The 18,545-nt window shown below is 33.7% G+C and overlaps 1 protein-coding gene across 1 annotated transcript in view; it reads left to right on the forward strand.

Annotated features, from left to right (window-relative positions):
- LOC126888359 (fatty acid synthase-like) overlaps nt 1-18,545 on the forward strand; it is an 84,675-nt gene that overhangs the window by 39,802 nt on the left and 26,328 nt on the right. Inside the window, exons 10-12 of the mRNA XM_050656537.1 lie at nt 1,817-2,069; nt 6,317-6,851; nt 16,820-17,798. Coding sequence (XP_050512494.1) covers nt 1,817-2,069; nt 6,317-6,851; nt 16,820-17,798 — 1,767 coding nt within the window. The remainder of the gene's footprint in view (nt 1-1,816; nt 2,070-6,316; nt 6,852-16,819; nt 17,799-18,545) is intronic.

Consider the following 18,545-nt stretch of genomic DNA (forward strand, 5'->3'; position numbering starts at 1 on the left):
ATAAATGTTACTGGTAAAACGGTTCAAATGCAGATTTTAACTATTACTAATCATCACAGTGTAACTACAACTGGCACGTTGCATACCTAATGCTTTTGCATAATTCGTCTTCAAAATTCGGTACAAATCTAATATTTATTTACTTGAAATTAATCCTGTATTAACATGAGGTTTTTACAGAATATTAAAAATAGTTTTGTGGTACAATGATTCAAGCGCACTTAAACCCGTTTACTACTGCTTGTTTTAACAGAATAGTAAAAATAGTTTTGTAGCAAAATGGTTCAAGCGCACTTAAACCCGTTTACTACCAATGCACAATGCAATTGTTTTCATTAAATTAAATGCAATGGCGATAGATGGCGACTGTAGGGCGAAATTTGCTTGAATCCTTTTACCACCAAGTTATAATAATATTTAAGTATGCGAGTCAGCTCTTCGAGCATATTTTTAGAAAATTGCACTTAAACCCTTTTACTTCTAACTCCCTCAATTGCAAACTCATCTCTGCCTTCACCTGTTCTTATTAGCTGTTCAAAATTGAGTCATGTCCATTGTCGGATATTTCTACCCACGATGATCTTTTCCTTCCTAGTCCTGTCTTTGTTTACCATGACGAATATTCTCTAAGTTTGTGCTGAGCGACCTCTTTTTCTTTGAGGATTCCACTCTAGGCCAGTCTTTGCAATACTGGGGGGGGGGCAGAGCACGCCAAATAGAATTCTATTTTAGTGACGTCACGTTCCCTAGCAACCGTCGATTCTCCCATTATGAATTTCTATTTTATGATGTCAGCAAAATAGAATTCTATTTGGCGTGCTCTGGGCCCTGTAACTATTTTTTCGGAGTGTGTGACCGGTCCAACCCCATTTTCTAGGCAATATTTCATTTTCTACCCTGTTTTGTTCGGTCAGATGTAACATTTTTTGGTTTCTGATAATGTTAGACCAGAAAAAATGAACAATTATTAGTAGGCATTTATTAACAAAGACCTTTGTTTGTCTGTAATGGTTTTTGTCTCCTTCCAGGTTTCACGACATCCATGGATTAGAAAGGCATGACATTTGACTGGGATGTTCGGATCTTTTTCTTTGTAGTATACTGGCCAGACATCTAAACAGGGTTGAGTATGCTGAAAGTTTGTTTAGCTTTTTGTATCCTCATACGAATATCGCTTTCTTTTATGACCCTTCTAAGATACGTAAAATTTTCCACATTTTCAATCTGCATGTTGTTATTAGTAAATAGTGGGTTGTTTCGTGCATTAATTCTCACCGATATGGTTTTATTAATACTGATTTTCAGACATATTTTATTGGCTTCATTGGAAAGTGTTGTCTTGGAACCTTTGTCCTAATAGACAGATATAGTCAGCGTATTCTAGATCGCTTAGGCGATCTAGAATAGGTTAACGTCCATTGGGTTTCTTTTGTTATGTTAAAAAGAAACGGAGAAAGCACGCATCCCTGTCTGACTCCAGTAAGTACGTTAAATTCGCCAATGTTGATCCCATTGTGCGTCACGCTGCATTTCGTCTCAGTGCACAGTGACTGTATAATGGAAATTATTTCTTAGCTCTAAAATTTTCCATATAGTGGCATGAGATATGCTGTCAAACGCACGCTCGAAATCGACAAAAACCATATATAGGGTGTGTTCCATTCAACCGAGTGTTCCGTTATTACTCTCACAGTATTAATGTGGTCTATGTAGGAGAATTCTGGTCTAACGCCTGCTTGATATTTCTGTACAATTGTAAATTTCTATGTTTACATATATGTCATCATTCTATGTTCATCGATTATATATTTTTCAGACTCTATCTTGCTGGAGGACAACCAAATTTAAGGAACTTATACACCGACGTTACGTTTCCAGTTAGTCGTGGAACCAAAATGTTGTCACCTCTCGTAAAGTGGGACCATAGTGTAACATGGTTCTCGGGATTATACAAACATAAAGATTATTTTGGTAAATCGGTAACAGTTAGTCTATTAGAAGAAGAATATGCTTACTTAGAGGGTCATCAAATCGATGGAAGAATATTGATGCCGGCGACTGGATACTTGGTAAGTTTTGTTGAATTAAAATACTCGTAATAAGAAAAAACAGAATATAAAACCATCTATATAATATTATGTAAATAGTACCAAACTTGAGCGAGTTAATCAAATTGTGTATACCCCTTCTTTGCCGCATCGCGAACAAAACTTTTTACATGAGTTTTTACAATTATTACGGAAGTGACCTTTCATCTTGCATCTAGAGCATGTCCTTTTGGAATCGTATTCTGTTGAGTCTGTACGTCTCCAGTTTCCGCAAAAATTTTGATTTGCTTGGGTCTTTTCGTCTTCTAAACTGTTGTATTCTTGGGCTAAATCTTGCAATTCCGATAAATTTTCGAAATCCCGGCGGCGAGAATAAAGCTTATATTCTGTCAGCATATTTTTATATATCCTTTCGAGTTCTTGGGTTCTTGAAAAGTACCCTTCTTGTCTGATTAATGTTTGAATATCCGTGATACATCTATCCATTGGTTCGTTTTTCCTTTGTTTCCTGTTTCTGATATGCTCCTCTAGTTGTAGCGAATACTCTGTGGGATAGAAAGTTTTTTTAAAATCTTCGCTGAAGTCCGTCCACGAATTCCAATTTCTGTTGTTGTTTCGGTACCATAACAATGCATGGTCTCCTAACAATTCTGATAATGCTTTTAGCAGATCTTGCTTATAGATCTCGTAGGCTAGGCGTAACTCGTCTATTCTCTCTATGAACTCTACCGCATCCGAATGTTTCTTGTCGAAGTGTGTATTCCACTTCCGTACTTGATTTAGCAACTCTGATTGCCTCATTGATCGTCATACGTCAACTGATCTATTTCAAGCTGATGTAAATAGAATAAGATGAAAAATTCGCTCACTTCGCTTGGCTGGTGTTGAACACAGGTTAAAAACAAAATAAATATATTTAAGGTAATTATGTACAGATCAAAATAAAAATAAAATTTCCCCTTCTGTATATTGCCCCGTTGTAGAGAAGTCCCCTGGATAAATGTCTGCAGAATTAATAACAAAATGAAATATCCTTACTCCAGTGTAAGATACAAAACAGTCAGGCGATCAAAATAGTAATAATTTATAGGGAGCTCGTTCACTTCACGCCTACCGTTTAATTATAAGCCTGCGAATCACGTCAGTACGGTGCGCCTAGCTGCTTAAGTCGGCCTGCCTCAGTTTGCGAATCACGTCATTACGGTGCACTTCGCTACTCAGGTCGGCCTGACACGCTCACTTCGCTTGGCTGATGTTGGAGCCCAGAGCTGTCGCTTCAAGACTGGAGAATGTCTGTTCGGTGGCCTCCTTAAGTATCTCTCTGCCTGGGTTGTTTCGGAAAAGTGGAAATGAGTGGGGTATCGTGCTGCGCGGCTGGTGGAACTCCCACGGTTCTAGCTGTCGGTGCGTGCTCGTGGCGTATCATTACACCTTGGATATTAGTTAAATTGTATCGCAGAGAGTCACGGTGAAATTAGATCCAGTATTGAGCAGGCCAGAGCCGTTTAGAAGGATGTCCAAGGTATTATGCAACAGAGACCTAAAATCGATATGCTGCTACGTGTTCTAGGTTTTACTTTATGGTTTCGAGTCATGGACTGTGAATAAAAGTGATCTAAATCGCCCTGAGGCTCTCGAAATGTGGTGCTATAAATGGATTTTAAAAGTTTCTTGGGTGGAGAAGACTCGAAACTCCACAATACTAGAACGTCTCAGCAAGAGTAGTGAGATTTTACAAAGCATCGAGAAAAGAAAGCTGGAGTCCTTCGAACACGTAATAAGAAGTCCCAAACATAGGTTGCTACAAAATATTATACAAGGGTAAATAGCAGGCAAACGCAGTCCAGGACGAGGAAAGACTTCATGGTTGAAAATCTTGAGAGATTTGTATGGTGTTGATACAAGCATGCTATTAAGGTGGCAGTGAATAAAATTAAGATAACTATGATAGTTTGCGAATCGAAAATATTTCTATCTGATATATTAAAAAGGTCGCTGTCATCATCATTATTTACATCAGGAATGTTTTTTGCCTATTCTTGGGCTTGTAAAAAATTTTGATGCGATAAAAAATATTTCCTTTTACTTTTACAAACTCTTGATAAATGACCTATGTGATTACAAAAATTACAAGTATAGTTTTTATAAATACACTTATCTTTATTATGATTCATCCTTCCGCATCTGTCACATGCACTATGTTGTCGTTGTTGAGGTTGGATGTCATGCGTGTAACGTCTGTGCTGCTCCTCATTTTCTGATCTGTGTCTCTGTAGTTGCCCATTTCCTCGGGGTCTGCGCGTTGCTCCAACGTCGCTGCGCATCGTACCTTCGTGCACCTTCGTACCTTTCCGTGCCTCCAGAGCTGACGTGGTTAAGAGGTTCTGGTTTAACCCTTACCATTTCCTCGTGGATTTCTCTGGCAGCCATCTTGGAAGCTGCTAAACTCACCATTTTTTCGAGATTGGCGCTTATCTCTTCTTCCATAAGCCGGTCCAACACGGGTCCCTTGCCGAAACCGAACAAAAATCTGTCTCTTAGGCATACTTTTAGCTCGCTGCCGAACTCACAGCCTACCGCTAATTCTCATAGGCGTGCAGCCCACTCACTAGCCGATTCAGTCACGTCTTTTTGAGCACTGTAAAATTTAAATCGCGCTGCAAACGGACTTTGCTGTCGTTTGAAATACCCGTCCAATGTAGCAAGAAGCTAATTATACGTTTTTTCTTCTGGTTTTTTAGGACTTACCAGATCGAAAATAAGCTGATATGCGTCATCGTCTAAAGCGTTTAATAAAATAGCTCTCATCTTCTCTGCGTCCGTATTGACTTTGATACCGTTTGCTGCGAAATAGTTTCCTAGCCGCGCTTTGAAAATTGATCAGTCTGAACTCTTCAAACAGAACTCGCGTAATTGACCACATACCGATTCCGCCATTTTTTACACTTTTTTCACTATTTTTTACACGTTTTTCACTACGTATTTTTTACCTCGTCGCCAATGATGTAATGTATCAGACCTAGCTATTCTGCTGACACACATGTGCTCGAGACGTTACCAATAAAAGCCGGACATTTAACGGACTAGTTTATTATACAGTTGAAGTAAGTAACATACAAGAGGGCGATACAGGTTACCATTTTCTTATATACTACTACAGTGTAGTGGGATCGTCACTGATGTCAAAATAAGCAGTGACACCGCGCAAACAACAAATAACTTAAACCTAGTATATCACAGTAACCAACGTTCTGAAAGGACGTGGTACGTGGTACATGAAGAAGAGAATTCAGCTGTGTAGTTTTTCTACATTATCATCGACTTTTCGGTATTTCAATGTCCTATGGTGACTATTAAAATCGTCTGCGTAGATTGTTGGATGTATTTGTTGGATTGTTGGTGTTTCCATAATGTAGTTGGTGGCCATGATTTTGCGGGGGCTTGTATACAATAATGACTATTATGATATCTAGTTTAGACACAACTTGGTGTATGTCTCTATAATATATTGGTTTGAAGAATCTGGTAGTTTTTTATACGGTTGTATAATGTGTATTAAGCAAGGATACAGTGGATACAGAAAGGTCTAGGAGTGATTTCTTTCTAACACTGCTCTTATCCTTTCCTCTTTTCTCCGTTTTCCATATTTTAATTTCTATTCATTTAATATTCTCATCATTGGCTTTACAACCCATGGTGGGTCTTGGTCTGTTCTAGAATCAGCTTCCATTCCTTCCTATCCGCCTTGGTTCTCCAAGTTCGTACCGTTAATACTCGTAAGTCCTCTTTCACCTGGTCCTTAAATCGTGCTCTGGGCCTGCCTCTTATCCTCACTCCATCCGGTCTCTGGCTATACCTAAATGTGTTTCGACGACTCCACCTCATTCATCCTCTCTAAATCGCCTAGCCACCGCAGCCTGTTTATTTTGATAGATCTACCAATACTAGGCTCACTAAGTCACTATAAAGGTGGTAAAGCTCAAAATAAATAAGTAAAGCCCAGTCTACACCATAATTCGTTTCTGTTTTGATAGATATGTCTGAGGATTTTACGTTCAAAACAGCCTAACGTTCTTCACAACTTTTTGTTATTGTCCACGTTTTTACGCGTAAGTGAGGACGGGCTTGATTTGTGTTCTGTATATCAATATTTTTGTTCTTTTTGCGACCATGTTTGATGTTAAAAGTTTCTTTAATCCATAGTACGGTCTATTTGCTGATCAAATGTTGCATTTAATATTCTGCTGATCAAAATTATAACTTTACAGGATTTAGTCTGGAATATTGTCGCTGAGTTCCATCTAAAACCAAAATGTGAATTACCGATTATAATAGAAAACGTTAAATTAAAACGAGCAACAGTACTTACATCTAACGATGGAGTAACATTCCTTATAAATGTTTTGAAACAATCAGGATATTTTGAAATATTTGAGAGTGGATCCGTTGTATGTACAGGATACATACGAGTACCCAAGGATATATCATCAGAATTTATAGAGAAAGAAGTCTCAGAAGTACCTCAGGAGAAACAAGTCATTTTAAAAGGAGAAGAATTATATAAAGAGTACCAGCTGAGAAGATATACGTATAAAAATTATTTCCAAGGAATAAGTCAATATGACCTGTATGGTAGAAGAGGTAGAGTGCAGTGGAAAGGAAAATTTGCTAGCTTTCTTGATACGATGTTACAGATAGAGATGATTAATACATACTCAAGAGATTTGCTTCTTCCTACTGGTATACAGCAAATAGCGATAGATCCGATAAAACACTTAGAAATGGTCAACAAATGCAATGAAGGTAGGTAATACTTTACTTAGTTTATTATGTACCCCAAGTAATATTATCCTCATTTTTCTTTTATTCATCATCATTCTCTTTACATTCTACACTCATGTACCACAGCTATTTCTCAGTCGGAATTATTATTTTTAATTAGTTGGTTTGATTTAGATGAGCATGAGACATGACAGTTCAAATAAAACACTAGATAACTATAGAGAATATAATGTCAACAAAATTTTAAGTCCCTTTTTACATACAAATATTAATTTTGATTTCAATAGTTTATAAGAACAAAAGTAAGTAATTAATTAAAAAAAAATAAACCAGAACCAGCTGTTTCCTTCACATAAATATAAAAATCATTGTATTTTAGTCCCCTTTTTAGACCCCTTAACCCAATCTAAATTGTACCTTGTTCTTTCTTGTTTTCTCCCATAAAATAAAATAAAATCTATTACCGTCCTTATTTTCTTCAATAAAAAAAATCATTTGCCTGGATACACACACTGCAATCTTCCTTAAATTTTGTCAAAATGTCAAAAGGTTAAACGTCAAATATCGAACTTCTAAATAAATCTGCCAAATGTATTATTTCCAATATACTGAATAAATGTAAATCTGGTAAATAAATGTACTTCTATTACTTCTTTAAAGCCTCAGGATCGATAAATACATACAATTACTGAATACCGGAACACCCTTTAACATACAAAAGGGTCTATTACACGACTCTCAGCCTGGCCATTAATAAACATCGAATTAATCTCTAGAGGATTTTCCAAGACAAATCTTTACGTGCCCCAAATTTCCAGCACACCAACGGATACCTCAATAAGAGAATTCCCAGTACATCCCACCAAAGGATTGAAAAAGTACCATTTCAATTAAAAAAACTGGGAATCCAAATCGCCGACCAGGCTCCAAGTGCTTTCTCAAAAATGTTTATTGAAAAGAATGAACGTTGTTGATTTTCTAACAAGGCGTTCAAAACAAAAAAACTCTACAACAAAAATCTTCTCTCACTGACTCACACAAAAAGCATATACATCCAAACATACAAATTATACATCCTACAAGGACAAAATAATCGGTTATAAACAACCAAAACTCAACAAACGTTACTACTTTTTCAACCGTAATAACCGGCACAAAAAACGGGCACCCTAAACAATGGGCCATTTTTAATGACTTGTATTTCCTAAACCTGATATCCGATTTAAGTAATTTTTTTAATATGTTATAGCCTTATTCTTTAACAATATCGCTGTAATAATATTGTTGCTAGACAGGTACATTGTCATTGTATACAGGGTGTACGAATCAAACTGTGTTTTTTTCTCAAACTTTGGAACATCCTGTGGAATGTTCTAGCTTTTATAAAATACTGAAATTAAGCTATAGCCTCAGGTTTTCTTAACATTCTGTTTTTTGATTCATTCGCTTATGTTGGATAATAAAAAAGTTAGGCACTTTAACAACTACCTCTGTTTTTCGTCAATACAGGGTGTTTTTAAATAAGTACGGCAAACTTTAGGGGCTAATTCTGCATGAAAAAATAATGACAGTTTGCTTTATAAACGTATGCTCGCAAATACTTCGTTTCCGAGATAGGGGGTGTTGAAATTGTTCTTACAAACTGACGATTTATTTATTGCTCTAAAACGGTTTGTGATATGCAAATGAAATTTGGTGTAGATTTTAAGAGGTAGTTATTGCGCATTTTTTGGCATACAATTAAGAATTTTATATTCACCATTGGCGTGCATACGGGTATAAATATTTTAGATATATCCCGTATGCACGCCAATGGTGAATATAAAATTCTTAATTGTATGCCAAAAAATGCGCAATAACTACCTCTTAAAATCTACCAAATTTCATTTGCATATCATAAACCATTTTAGAGCAATAAATAAATCGTCAGTTTGTAAGAACAATTTCAACACCCCCTATATCGGAAACGAAGCATTTGCGGGCATACATTTATAAAGCAAACTGCCATTATTTTATCATGCAGAATTACCCCTTAAAGTTTGCCGTACTTATTTAAAAACACCCTGTATTGACAAAAACAGGGGTAGTTGTTAAAGTGCCTAACTTTTTTATTATCCAACATAAGCGAATGAATCAAAAAACAGAATGTTAAGAAAACCTGAGGCTATAATTGGGTTTTAATTTCAGTATTTTATAAAAAATAGAACATTCCACAGGGTCTTCCAAAGTTTGAGAAAAAACACAGTTTGATTCGTACACCCTGTATATAATGACAATGTACCTGTCTAGCAACAATATTATTACAGCGATATTGATAAAGAAAAAGGCTATAACATATTAAATAAATTACTTAAATCGGATATCAGGTTTAGGAAATACAAGTCATTAAAAATTACCAATTTTTAGGGATGCCCGTTTTTTGTGCCGGTGAGTGTATATAGGGATATTCTAAAAAGACATATTCTATTTAAAAAATTCCTTCTTTTTCTTCTTTAAGTGCCATCTCCGCAAGGAGGTCGGCAATCATCATAGCTATTCGAATTTTAGAGACGGCTGCTCTAGAAAGTTCATTTGATGTACCATTCTCTCAGGTAGCGCAGCCACGATATTCTGCGTCTCCCTATGCTTCTTTTTCATTGAATCTTTTCCTGCATAATCAATTGGAGCAAGTTGAATCTCTTTCAATGTGTAATATTTCCGAGATATTCCAATTTTCTTATTTTGATGGTATTTACTATTTCCATTTCATTATTCATCTTTCTCAGAACCTCTTTGTTTGTAACGTGTTCTGTCCACGATATTTTCAAAATTCTTCTGTACACCCACAGCTCGAATGATTCTAGTTTTTTCATTGATACAGCATTCAAGGTCCAAGCTTCCATTCCATAAAACAAAGTTGAGAAAACGTACCACTTAGCCAACCTAACTCAGAATTACATTACAGACCGTTTTAGAACTAAATAGTTCATCATCAGTCACCAAAATATATATTTAAAATTTGTACAGTTGTATAAAATTTACATGTTTCTGTCAAATTAACTGTGACGTTTAAAATAATCCTTTTTAGTGTTTTTATCTTCCTTAGATTCATTCGCCGTTCTTCAATTCTATATGTCAACCATCCATTTTGGTCTAAGGGTGGGGTGTTGCGTGGTCCCATTTGGGGTCTGTTTTTATTTTTCTCGTCCCCAAAACACCAAAAAATTTCGAAAATTTAAGTCCGCCCTCTGCAGATTCTGATAGTGTTGGTCAATATTTTTCCAACGCACGTCTAATTTTGAAAATCGGTTTCTCATATTTTAGTTTTTGTACATTTATAATGATAATGAAATATGTAATTGAGTTGTATTATCGTAATATTTTATATGAAACTATTATAGACCAGTGCGCATCTGTAAAAATATTAGTACATTTGGATGTTGAGAGGTGACTCATATTTTTTGCAGAAATTGCTTGAAACTTACTCATATAATAATAATTGAGTTATCCTCCCACTCATAAAGGTCCGGAACATTGTATAAATAATCAAAATGTCAAAAAATGAAGGAAAAATTCGATTTTTTTCTTGGTTTTTTTATTACAACTTTAAAAGTATTCATTTCCGAGAAAAGTTGTAAGGACATTAAAGTTGCGTAATTAAATTTTCTACAATAAAGGATTAATTAAACATTTTAAAAATTGTCACCCTTATTGCAAAATAGCAATAATTGCGAAAAAACCATAAAAACAAGTATTCGCATTTTACGTTTTTCAACCACTTATGCTACACTTAGGACCTTAATATTTCATCCAAAAAAAACTTTATGACATAATAAACCAATACTGTAAATTTCATTAAGATCGGTTTAACAGATTTAGCAAAATAAATTTTGCAATCCAGCTTTCGCAAAAAAAATCATTTTTTCAAAATGTTGCAGGGCTGAAAATAAAGCAGAGAGCAAGTTGAATTTTTTTGTACATATAGAAGAATACTGTACCTTTTATTTGCAATTTGCAAAATTAAAATAGGTTAACTACCACGGCGTCAGGAATTTTTTTAAATTAACATTAATTTTTGGAGCTACGCGCAGGACAGCGGACACGTTTGCTCTGATTGGGCATTCCAATGACCTTTGATAATGATTGATAAATTTTAATTTTCAGTACATTTCGATATAAATAAATTTGTTTATTGCAAAATAAAAACACATACTCTGTCCTTTGAAATAACACTTTTTTAGCAAAAACTTTCTTTGTTCATATATTTTAACTTAGAGAATAAAAGTTTATTATGTTTAAACATATTCAATTCTTTAAACAATATTTCACAAACAATAATCAAATTAGTTTGATTTTTGTGGAATTAAAATATTAAAATACAACAAACCATAGAGTAAGAAAATAATATATTAGATAAAGATTGGAAGAAATTTTGGTGGAAATCAACTTGTGTGAATCGAACACCGCTGTCCTGCGCGTAGCACCAAAAATTAATGTTTATTTAAAAAAATTCCTGACGCCGTGGTAGTTAACCGATTTAAATTTTGCAAATCGCAAATGAAAGATACAGTATTCTTCAATATCTAAAAATTTAACTTGCTAACTGCTTTATTTTCAGTCCTGCAATATTTTGAAAAAATGAATTTTTTTTGCGAAAACTGGATTGCAAAATTTATTTTGCAAAATCTATTAAACCGAACTTAATGAAATTTACAGTATTGTTTTACTATATCATAAAGTTTTTCTGGGTAAAATATAAAGGTACTAAGTGACCTAAGTGTAGCGTAAATGGTTGAAAATCGTAAAATGCGAATACTTGTTTTTTATGTTTTTTTCGCAATTATTGCTATTTTGCAACAAGGGTGACAATTTTTAAAACTTTTAACCAATGCTATATTGTAGGAAATTTAATTACGCAACTTTTATGTCAATGCAACTTTTCTCGAAAGTGAATACTTTTAAAGTTATAATCAAAAAACGAAGAAAAAAATCGAATATTTCCTTCATTTTTTGACATTTTGATTATTTATACAATGTTCCGGACCTTTATGAGTGGGAGGATAACTCAATTATTATTTTATGAGTTAGTTTCAAGAAATTTCTGCAAAAAAATATGAATCACCTCTCAACGTCCATCTCAAAACAGATGCGTCTTGGACTATTAATATAGGTGATAGAAATGAGAAGTCCCAGATCTTAACAATAAATCTGAAATTTCTCATGGAAACACTTTCTGGTAACATTATTAATCTCTGCCTTTTACAATTTATAAGGCAAGGAGACGACGAATAAAGGAGACGAAAGGACTCTACAATATGCAGTCACATTCCGTCTATTCGTCTAGGAAACATTCCAACGAAAGTTGATTCCTTATACTCAAAATATGAGTAAAAAGAAAAATTAAAAATAGCGTGTTTTAGATAAATAGGCAGCTTATAGTTTCGTTTCGATAGAGAGGTGTAAATGTAGCCCCACTGAAGACGTCTGAAGAGACAGAAACGTACGTATGGGGATGGATGACATAGCAGAATCTTTCAGTCAACATTTTTCCAATTCCGTAAAAAATTTAATTAGTCAAACTTCACCTGACTATAATCCTAATAATCTTTCTTCGTCTATACACTCCCTTTTCCTTTATCCTGTTAGTGATGAAGAAATAAAAAGTATAATTAAAGATATCTCAAAAAAATCCTCGGCTGGACTGGATGAGATCCCGTATTCTATGTTATCACATGTATCTCATAACATATATAAACAATTAACATTTCTAGTAAACCTTTCATTTCAGGAAGGGATTTTTCCTCAAATTCTAAATACTGCTTTAGTTGTGCCTATACATAAAAAAGGTAACAAATCAAAATTTGATAACTATCGAGGCCTATCACTTTTATCTGTGTTTTCAAAAATATATGAGAAGGCATTACATACACGTCTCCTCTCGTATATTAACAAGCACAACATTATAGAAAAATCTTAATTTGGTTTCCATGAAGGTATAAGTGTGCAAGATGCACTACTAGCGCTGGGCAATCATATTTTATTGAACTTTGATAAGGGTAATAAAGTTATTTTCATCAATGGTTTAAAATTTAAAGTAAGGAGTAATCAGTATGGCCCTAAGGCTGGAAAGTTTGGAGACCCCTGGTTTAAATCAACTGATAAACGATAGCTCAACATGTTTGGTTCGGAATCCATTAGATAATTTTTCTGATGCAATAAGCGTTCGAGTAGAAAACGTGGAACAGCAATCAGGCTGTTATGTCACTCAATTTGCTGACGATACCACAGTTGCACTAAATTCCAATAATTTTTTTTCATTTAGTACAAAAAGCAAACTGTCTTGTAAAAAGTATGACTCATTACTGTTTAAATAATGCCCTAATCTTAAATGGATCAAAGACCAATATGGTAAGCTTTTCACCTTCCACTATGAAGATGAGTCCATTAGTAAAACTTGACAATGGGTCAGTGGTAAATAGCCACTCCACTAAGTTGTTAGGTGTTTACCTGGATTCTAATTTGTCTTGGAGCTCTCACGTTGATTATGTAGTGGGAAGATTGTCTGTGCACTGTTATGTTCTATGCAGTGGCGTAACAAACTCCGTCGGGCCCCCCTCAGAATTGGAAATGGGGCCCCCTTTAAAAGATTACTAAATGCGACATTTGTAATAACTACCTATATGTGTTACAGCCCAGTAAATGAACGTAAAATTTGGCGATACCGTGTAATTTTCAGTGTTACCACCGAAGTGGTCAACTCAAGACTCTTTGAGTTATTTATGAATAAAAATGTTTATTGTTCAACAAAAAAAAAACACGTTCTTAGGCGAACTTTTTCAAATAGTTCAAAGAGTAAGTATTTGGTCGAACAGAATCTTGTTAGCAAAAATGTATATAGCTTATAAAAAAAAATGAAACAAAAATGAAGTCTCTCGGCCCAGTAAAAGAAAAGTTGTAGCTCCTGAAAAGTTTTTCTTATTCGTCAAATTCCAAATCGAATATTTCAACGTGAAATAACCAAAAAATGAAATACTTTTCGGGGAAACTCGTTAGAACTTTTTTAGTGTTTAAAAGAAGCTTTATCTTTTACAAAAGTTTCAAGCATCAAAACTAAGCCATTTACGCTCAAAATACAGTTAATCCCATTTTTTGGTAAAAAAATTGTGAAAATCTCCCCCTATTTAGCACCCCAAATGAAAATAATCATTATCGCCTTACAAATTACTTAACTTTTTTATATGACCTGTAAGTTTCACCGGTTCAAAGTGCTTATTTTTAAAAGGGTTCTAGTTGAAAGGGCTTGAACGAGTCACTAATCACGAGTATATGCAAATCTTAAACAGCCATATCTTAACCAATTTTTGTCTTACAGGAAAACAAAATAAAGCCAAAATATTTATAAAAGCAAGACCTACATTTCTTTACTCTTTGAGATTTTTCGTATCACTAATACTTACTTTTTAATTTATTTTGAAAAAAAGGCATTTTTCCAAAATAACAAAAACTTTTATTACTATGAAACCAAATTTTTTCAAAAATAAGAACTTCGAACCGGTCAAACTTACAAATCATATAAACAATAAATATTTAAATAAATGGTAAAGCGCTAACGATAACTTTTATTTGGGTGCGAAATAGGGCAGATTTCAAGACTTTTTTACCAAAAAAAGGGGGCCATCTTTATTTGAGCGAAGCTCGTATAGTTTTAGTGCAAGAAACTTTTTAAAAAAATAAAAATAAAGCTTTTTTTAACATTTAATGAGTTTTAATGAGATTTTCCCAAAAAGTGCTTCATTTTTTGGTTATTCCAGGTTGAAATATTCGATTTGGAATTGGACGAATAAGAATAATTTTTTATGAGCTTCAACTGTGCTTTTACTGTATCCTGTATTGATAGACTTCATGAATAAGTACACCATTTTTTTGTATCTATAAGCTACAGTTTTGCTACAAATATTTTTGAGTTATTTGTGAAAATCCCGTCTAAAAACGTTGTTTTTTTCTGTTAAAAAATAAATATTTTCATTCGCAAATGACTTGAAAAGTATTAACATAGATAAAGAAACTCCATAGAACAAAAGTTGCTTATAATTAGTCAATTTATGCATTTTCGGACTTATTTTAAACGTATGTTTTTCACTCCAAGAAGAGGTGTCACCCCCGAAGTAAAAGTAACCAACGGCATAAGTCCAAGTTTGAAGTGGAGTGTAACTAGAACCTAAATCCAAATTGTCAAGCAAATACAAATAATAATTTCACTCAGCTATTGGTGTATTCATGCTTTGTTTATGACGACTTACATTTTCATCTTTATTGGTATAGAATAATATAGAACAAAAATTACTAAATGATTACATTAGTACATAGTATTATTCTATGAGATGAACAATTTTCTTCGTGCACTATGTACTATCAGCGAATATATCTACAATTTTATTAATTCGGATGGACAACTTCATATTACGCAGAAAGAAAGAGTGCTAGATTCGGCGTGACCACAGAAGTTCAGCAAGATCTGTTTGGTGTTCCAGAAAACGTCTCTCTAGCCCACTGTGTTGCCCAAGACCTCGAGATGACTAAAGGAATCTCGTCCGTATTCAATAGAAAGTTCATTTTCAATACTGCACTGTTTAAAAAACGTATGTATGCAAATAATATAACAACACATTTTTACATATATTAGACGACAAGATGAGGCCCTTGACATATTGGGGCCCCCCCGTAAGCTTCATGCTGTGGGGGCCTCTGTTACACCTCTGGATAATTGTATCGAAATACTAAACGTTTCAATAGTCACGTACAAAGCATTATAATTTAATGTCGTCACCATAAAAGTTCGTGAGACCAGAAAGGATTAAGTTTCTAGATATAAGATGATTCACTTGCTGAATACACCTATTTAGAAATTTACGTTTTTAAATTTAAACACACAAAGTAAAATCATATACCTATAACAGATTTTTACATAATATCAGACGACAAGATGGGGCCCCTGATCTATTGGGGCCCCCCGCAAGCTTCACGCTGCGGGGGCCTGTGTTACCCCCTGGTTCTATGGCAACTTAGGAATTTTGTCTCACTAGATATCTTAAAACTTTACTATTTTGCTCTTGTACAGTCAATTTTGCAATATTGCTTAGTTGGTTGGGGAAATTGCTCGCGAATTAATGAGGTGTTTGTTCTTAAAAAAAATATTCGTACCATGACGTTTAGAAGGCGCTTGGATTCCTGTAGACAAGTTTTTAAACAATTAAATATTTTAACTGTAATTTCGCTGTATATTTTCAGTTGTGTTGTTTATGTAAAGTCACATAGATGCAATTTTATTTGCAGAAATGATGTTTTCTTAATGAGTGGCTACAATTTTCGTTACAGAAACGATTTGGTGACCCCTGTTCGCCACTTGACCGTTGTGGACAAGGGTCCTTACCCAACATGCGTTCGTTTGTATAATAAATTACCTAATTATGTTAAAGAGTCAAATATTTATGTATTTAAGAGAACAGTTAAGGACTTACTTCTATAGTATTTTTACTACAAAAACGTTATTACGTAGGTCAAAATTTATGACGTAAGAGAACTGTCAAAACATTAGAATGTGACTTTTCATTATTGCTATGTTTATTATAAACACGGCAATAATGAAAAGTCACATTCTAATGTTTTGACAGTTCTCTTACGTCAAAAATTTTGACCTACGTAATAACGTTTTTGTAGTAAAAATACTATAGTAAACACTTTCTATTCGTTAGAGGAATACTTGCAGGCATCTTTTTAACAATTTGTATGTTTTTGTGTATATTTTATATTTTTATGTTAACTGTTTTTATGTAATTATAGTTTTTACTGATCATAGATTGTATTTGACGCATTTCAATACTTGTAAAAGTCAGATGAAATAAAGAATACTGATTGATTGATTGAGTGCATCACCTCTGAACCGAATTGAAGCAAGCTGTTTTTTAATTTAATTGTAATATAGGTATATTTATGTTAAGCTATATTTTTAGATCTACCCATCGTCTTTAACGCTGCTCTTGATCTAATAAAATCTGGAGGTGTAGAAATTATTGGAACATCATTTTCCAAAGCTTCACGTCGCCAGAACGTACAAGAGCCCCCTTCTTATAAAACTTACAACTTCGTTAGTTATAGTGGAGTTGGTAAAAATGAGTTTGATCTAGAAACAGCAATGGATATAGCAATGCAAATAATCCTACAAAATATCCCAGGTCGTGTCAAGATGATAAATATATGTGAAATTACGGCAAGTACGGATAATGCAAAAAATGATCCTATTATTCAGAGTATTATAGATAAACGGATATTAAGTGAAATTGAGTATTCTACAATACAATTAGAGAATTTAAAAAACAAATATCATGCAATTGTTGTTGACGAAAAAGAAGTACCATCCGAAAATCTAGACAAAATAGTAGATAATTTGACAGCAAATGGTTTTATTCTGTTTAAAGGTACATTCGAAGAACTTAGGAATAAATCTTTGGAAGTAGTCTTTGAATCAATTAGCGACGAACACAGTATTTTCCTATTAAAACCTACATCTGATCTACCCAAGGATTACGCTATATTAAATATAAGTAACACTAACTTGGATTGGTTGGAAGATATGAAGATTTTAGACAAATCTAACGAAGTAAAAACCGTGTACTTGGTCAGCGAAAATGAAGATGCTAGTGGGATACTAGGTCTGACCAAATGCTTATTAACTGAAAGAAGCAAACTGAAATTTTGTTCTGTTTTAATTGACCGAAAGATAAAGTTTTCTGTGGACGATCCTCTCTTTAAAGATCAGATAAAGAAGAATCTGACTTTTAACGTTCTTAGAAATGATAAATGGGGTACTTATGTGCATGTGCCTTTAAAAGAATTGAGTAAACAAAATGTTGGGAATGCTGTTGTTAATATAAATAATCTTGGAGATTTGTCTACGTTGGATTGGACAGAAAGACAATTTGAAGGGATAAGGTAAGTTAATCATCATTACAATTTTAACTATTTATAACAGTATTTTGTATTTTGACAACGGCACCCGATTTGGGCGTCGAAACGTTAATAAAAATCATTTTTTAATAATATTGTGGCTTATTTCCCATTATAAATAGTTAAAATTATAATTGTATATATTAATAACATAGGTATTCAAAGTCCGCAGATAGTGTGCTACTTTTTTATAAACAAAATGGCGCCCGAAAATCGTGTTTTTTTCAATTTTTGCTCCATAACTCCAAAGATTTTAACTTTACATTAAAAACACCCAAATAAAAATTCACCGCAATTAAATTCTGCATAGAGACGTGTTTTTGCCGATTTACTTCGACGAAAATTTTACCCGAAAAATGCGGGTTTTTCGAACAAAATCTTTAATTTTCAACTGAAGTTTTAGATAAGTAATTATTTATCAATAATTAAATAACTTGGCAATATAAACGCTCTTGTCATATAGATTATAATTACAAAATTCAATGAAAATTAAATGAACAGTTTAGTAACAATTGAATTGTTAATTAAACATTTACGGTCGCTATAATAACCACAATAATTACGATACATAAGAATAGCTATGATTTTTGTATAAAAAGACACTATTTAATGTACTTTATAAAATTGAAATTTTACTATTTAAGCGGCCTCAGGAATATTTTAAAGTTATAAACAATTTTTTGGCTTATAAACAAATAGAATATCTCAGGAAATATTAAATTAAATTAAACC

This window comes from Diabrotica virgifera, chromosome 7 (assembly GCF_917563875.1).
Source record: "Diabrotica virgifera virgifera chromosome 7, PGI_DIABVI_V3a".
Lineage (NCBI taxonomy): Eukaryota > Metazoa > Arthropoda > Insecta > Coleoptera > Chrysomelidae > Diabrotica > Diabrotica virgifera.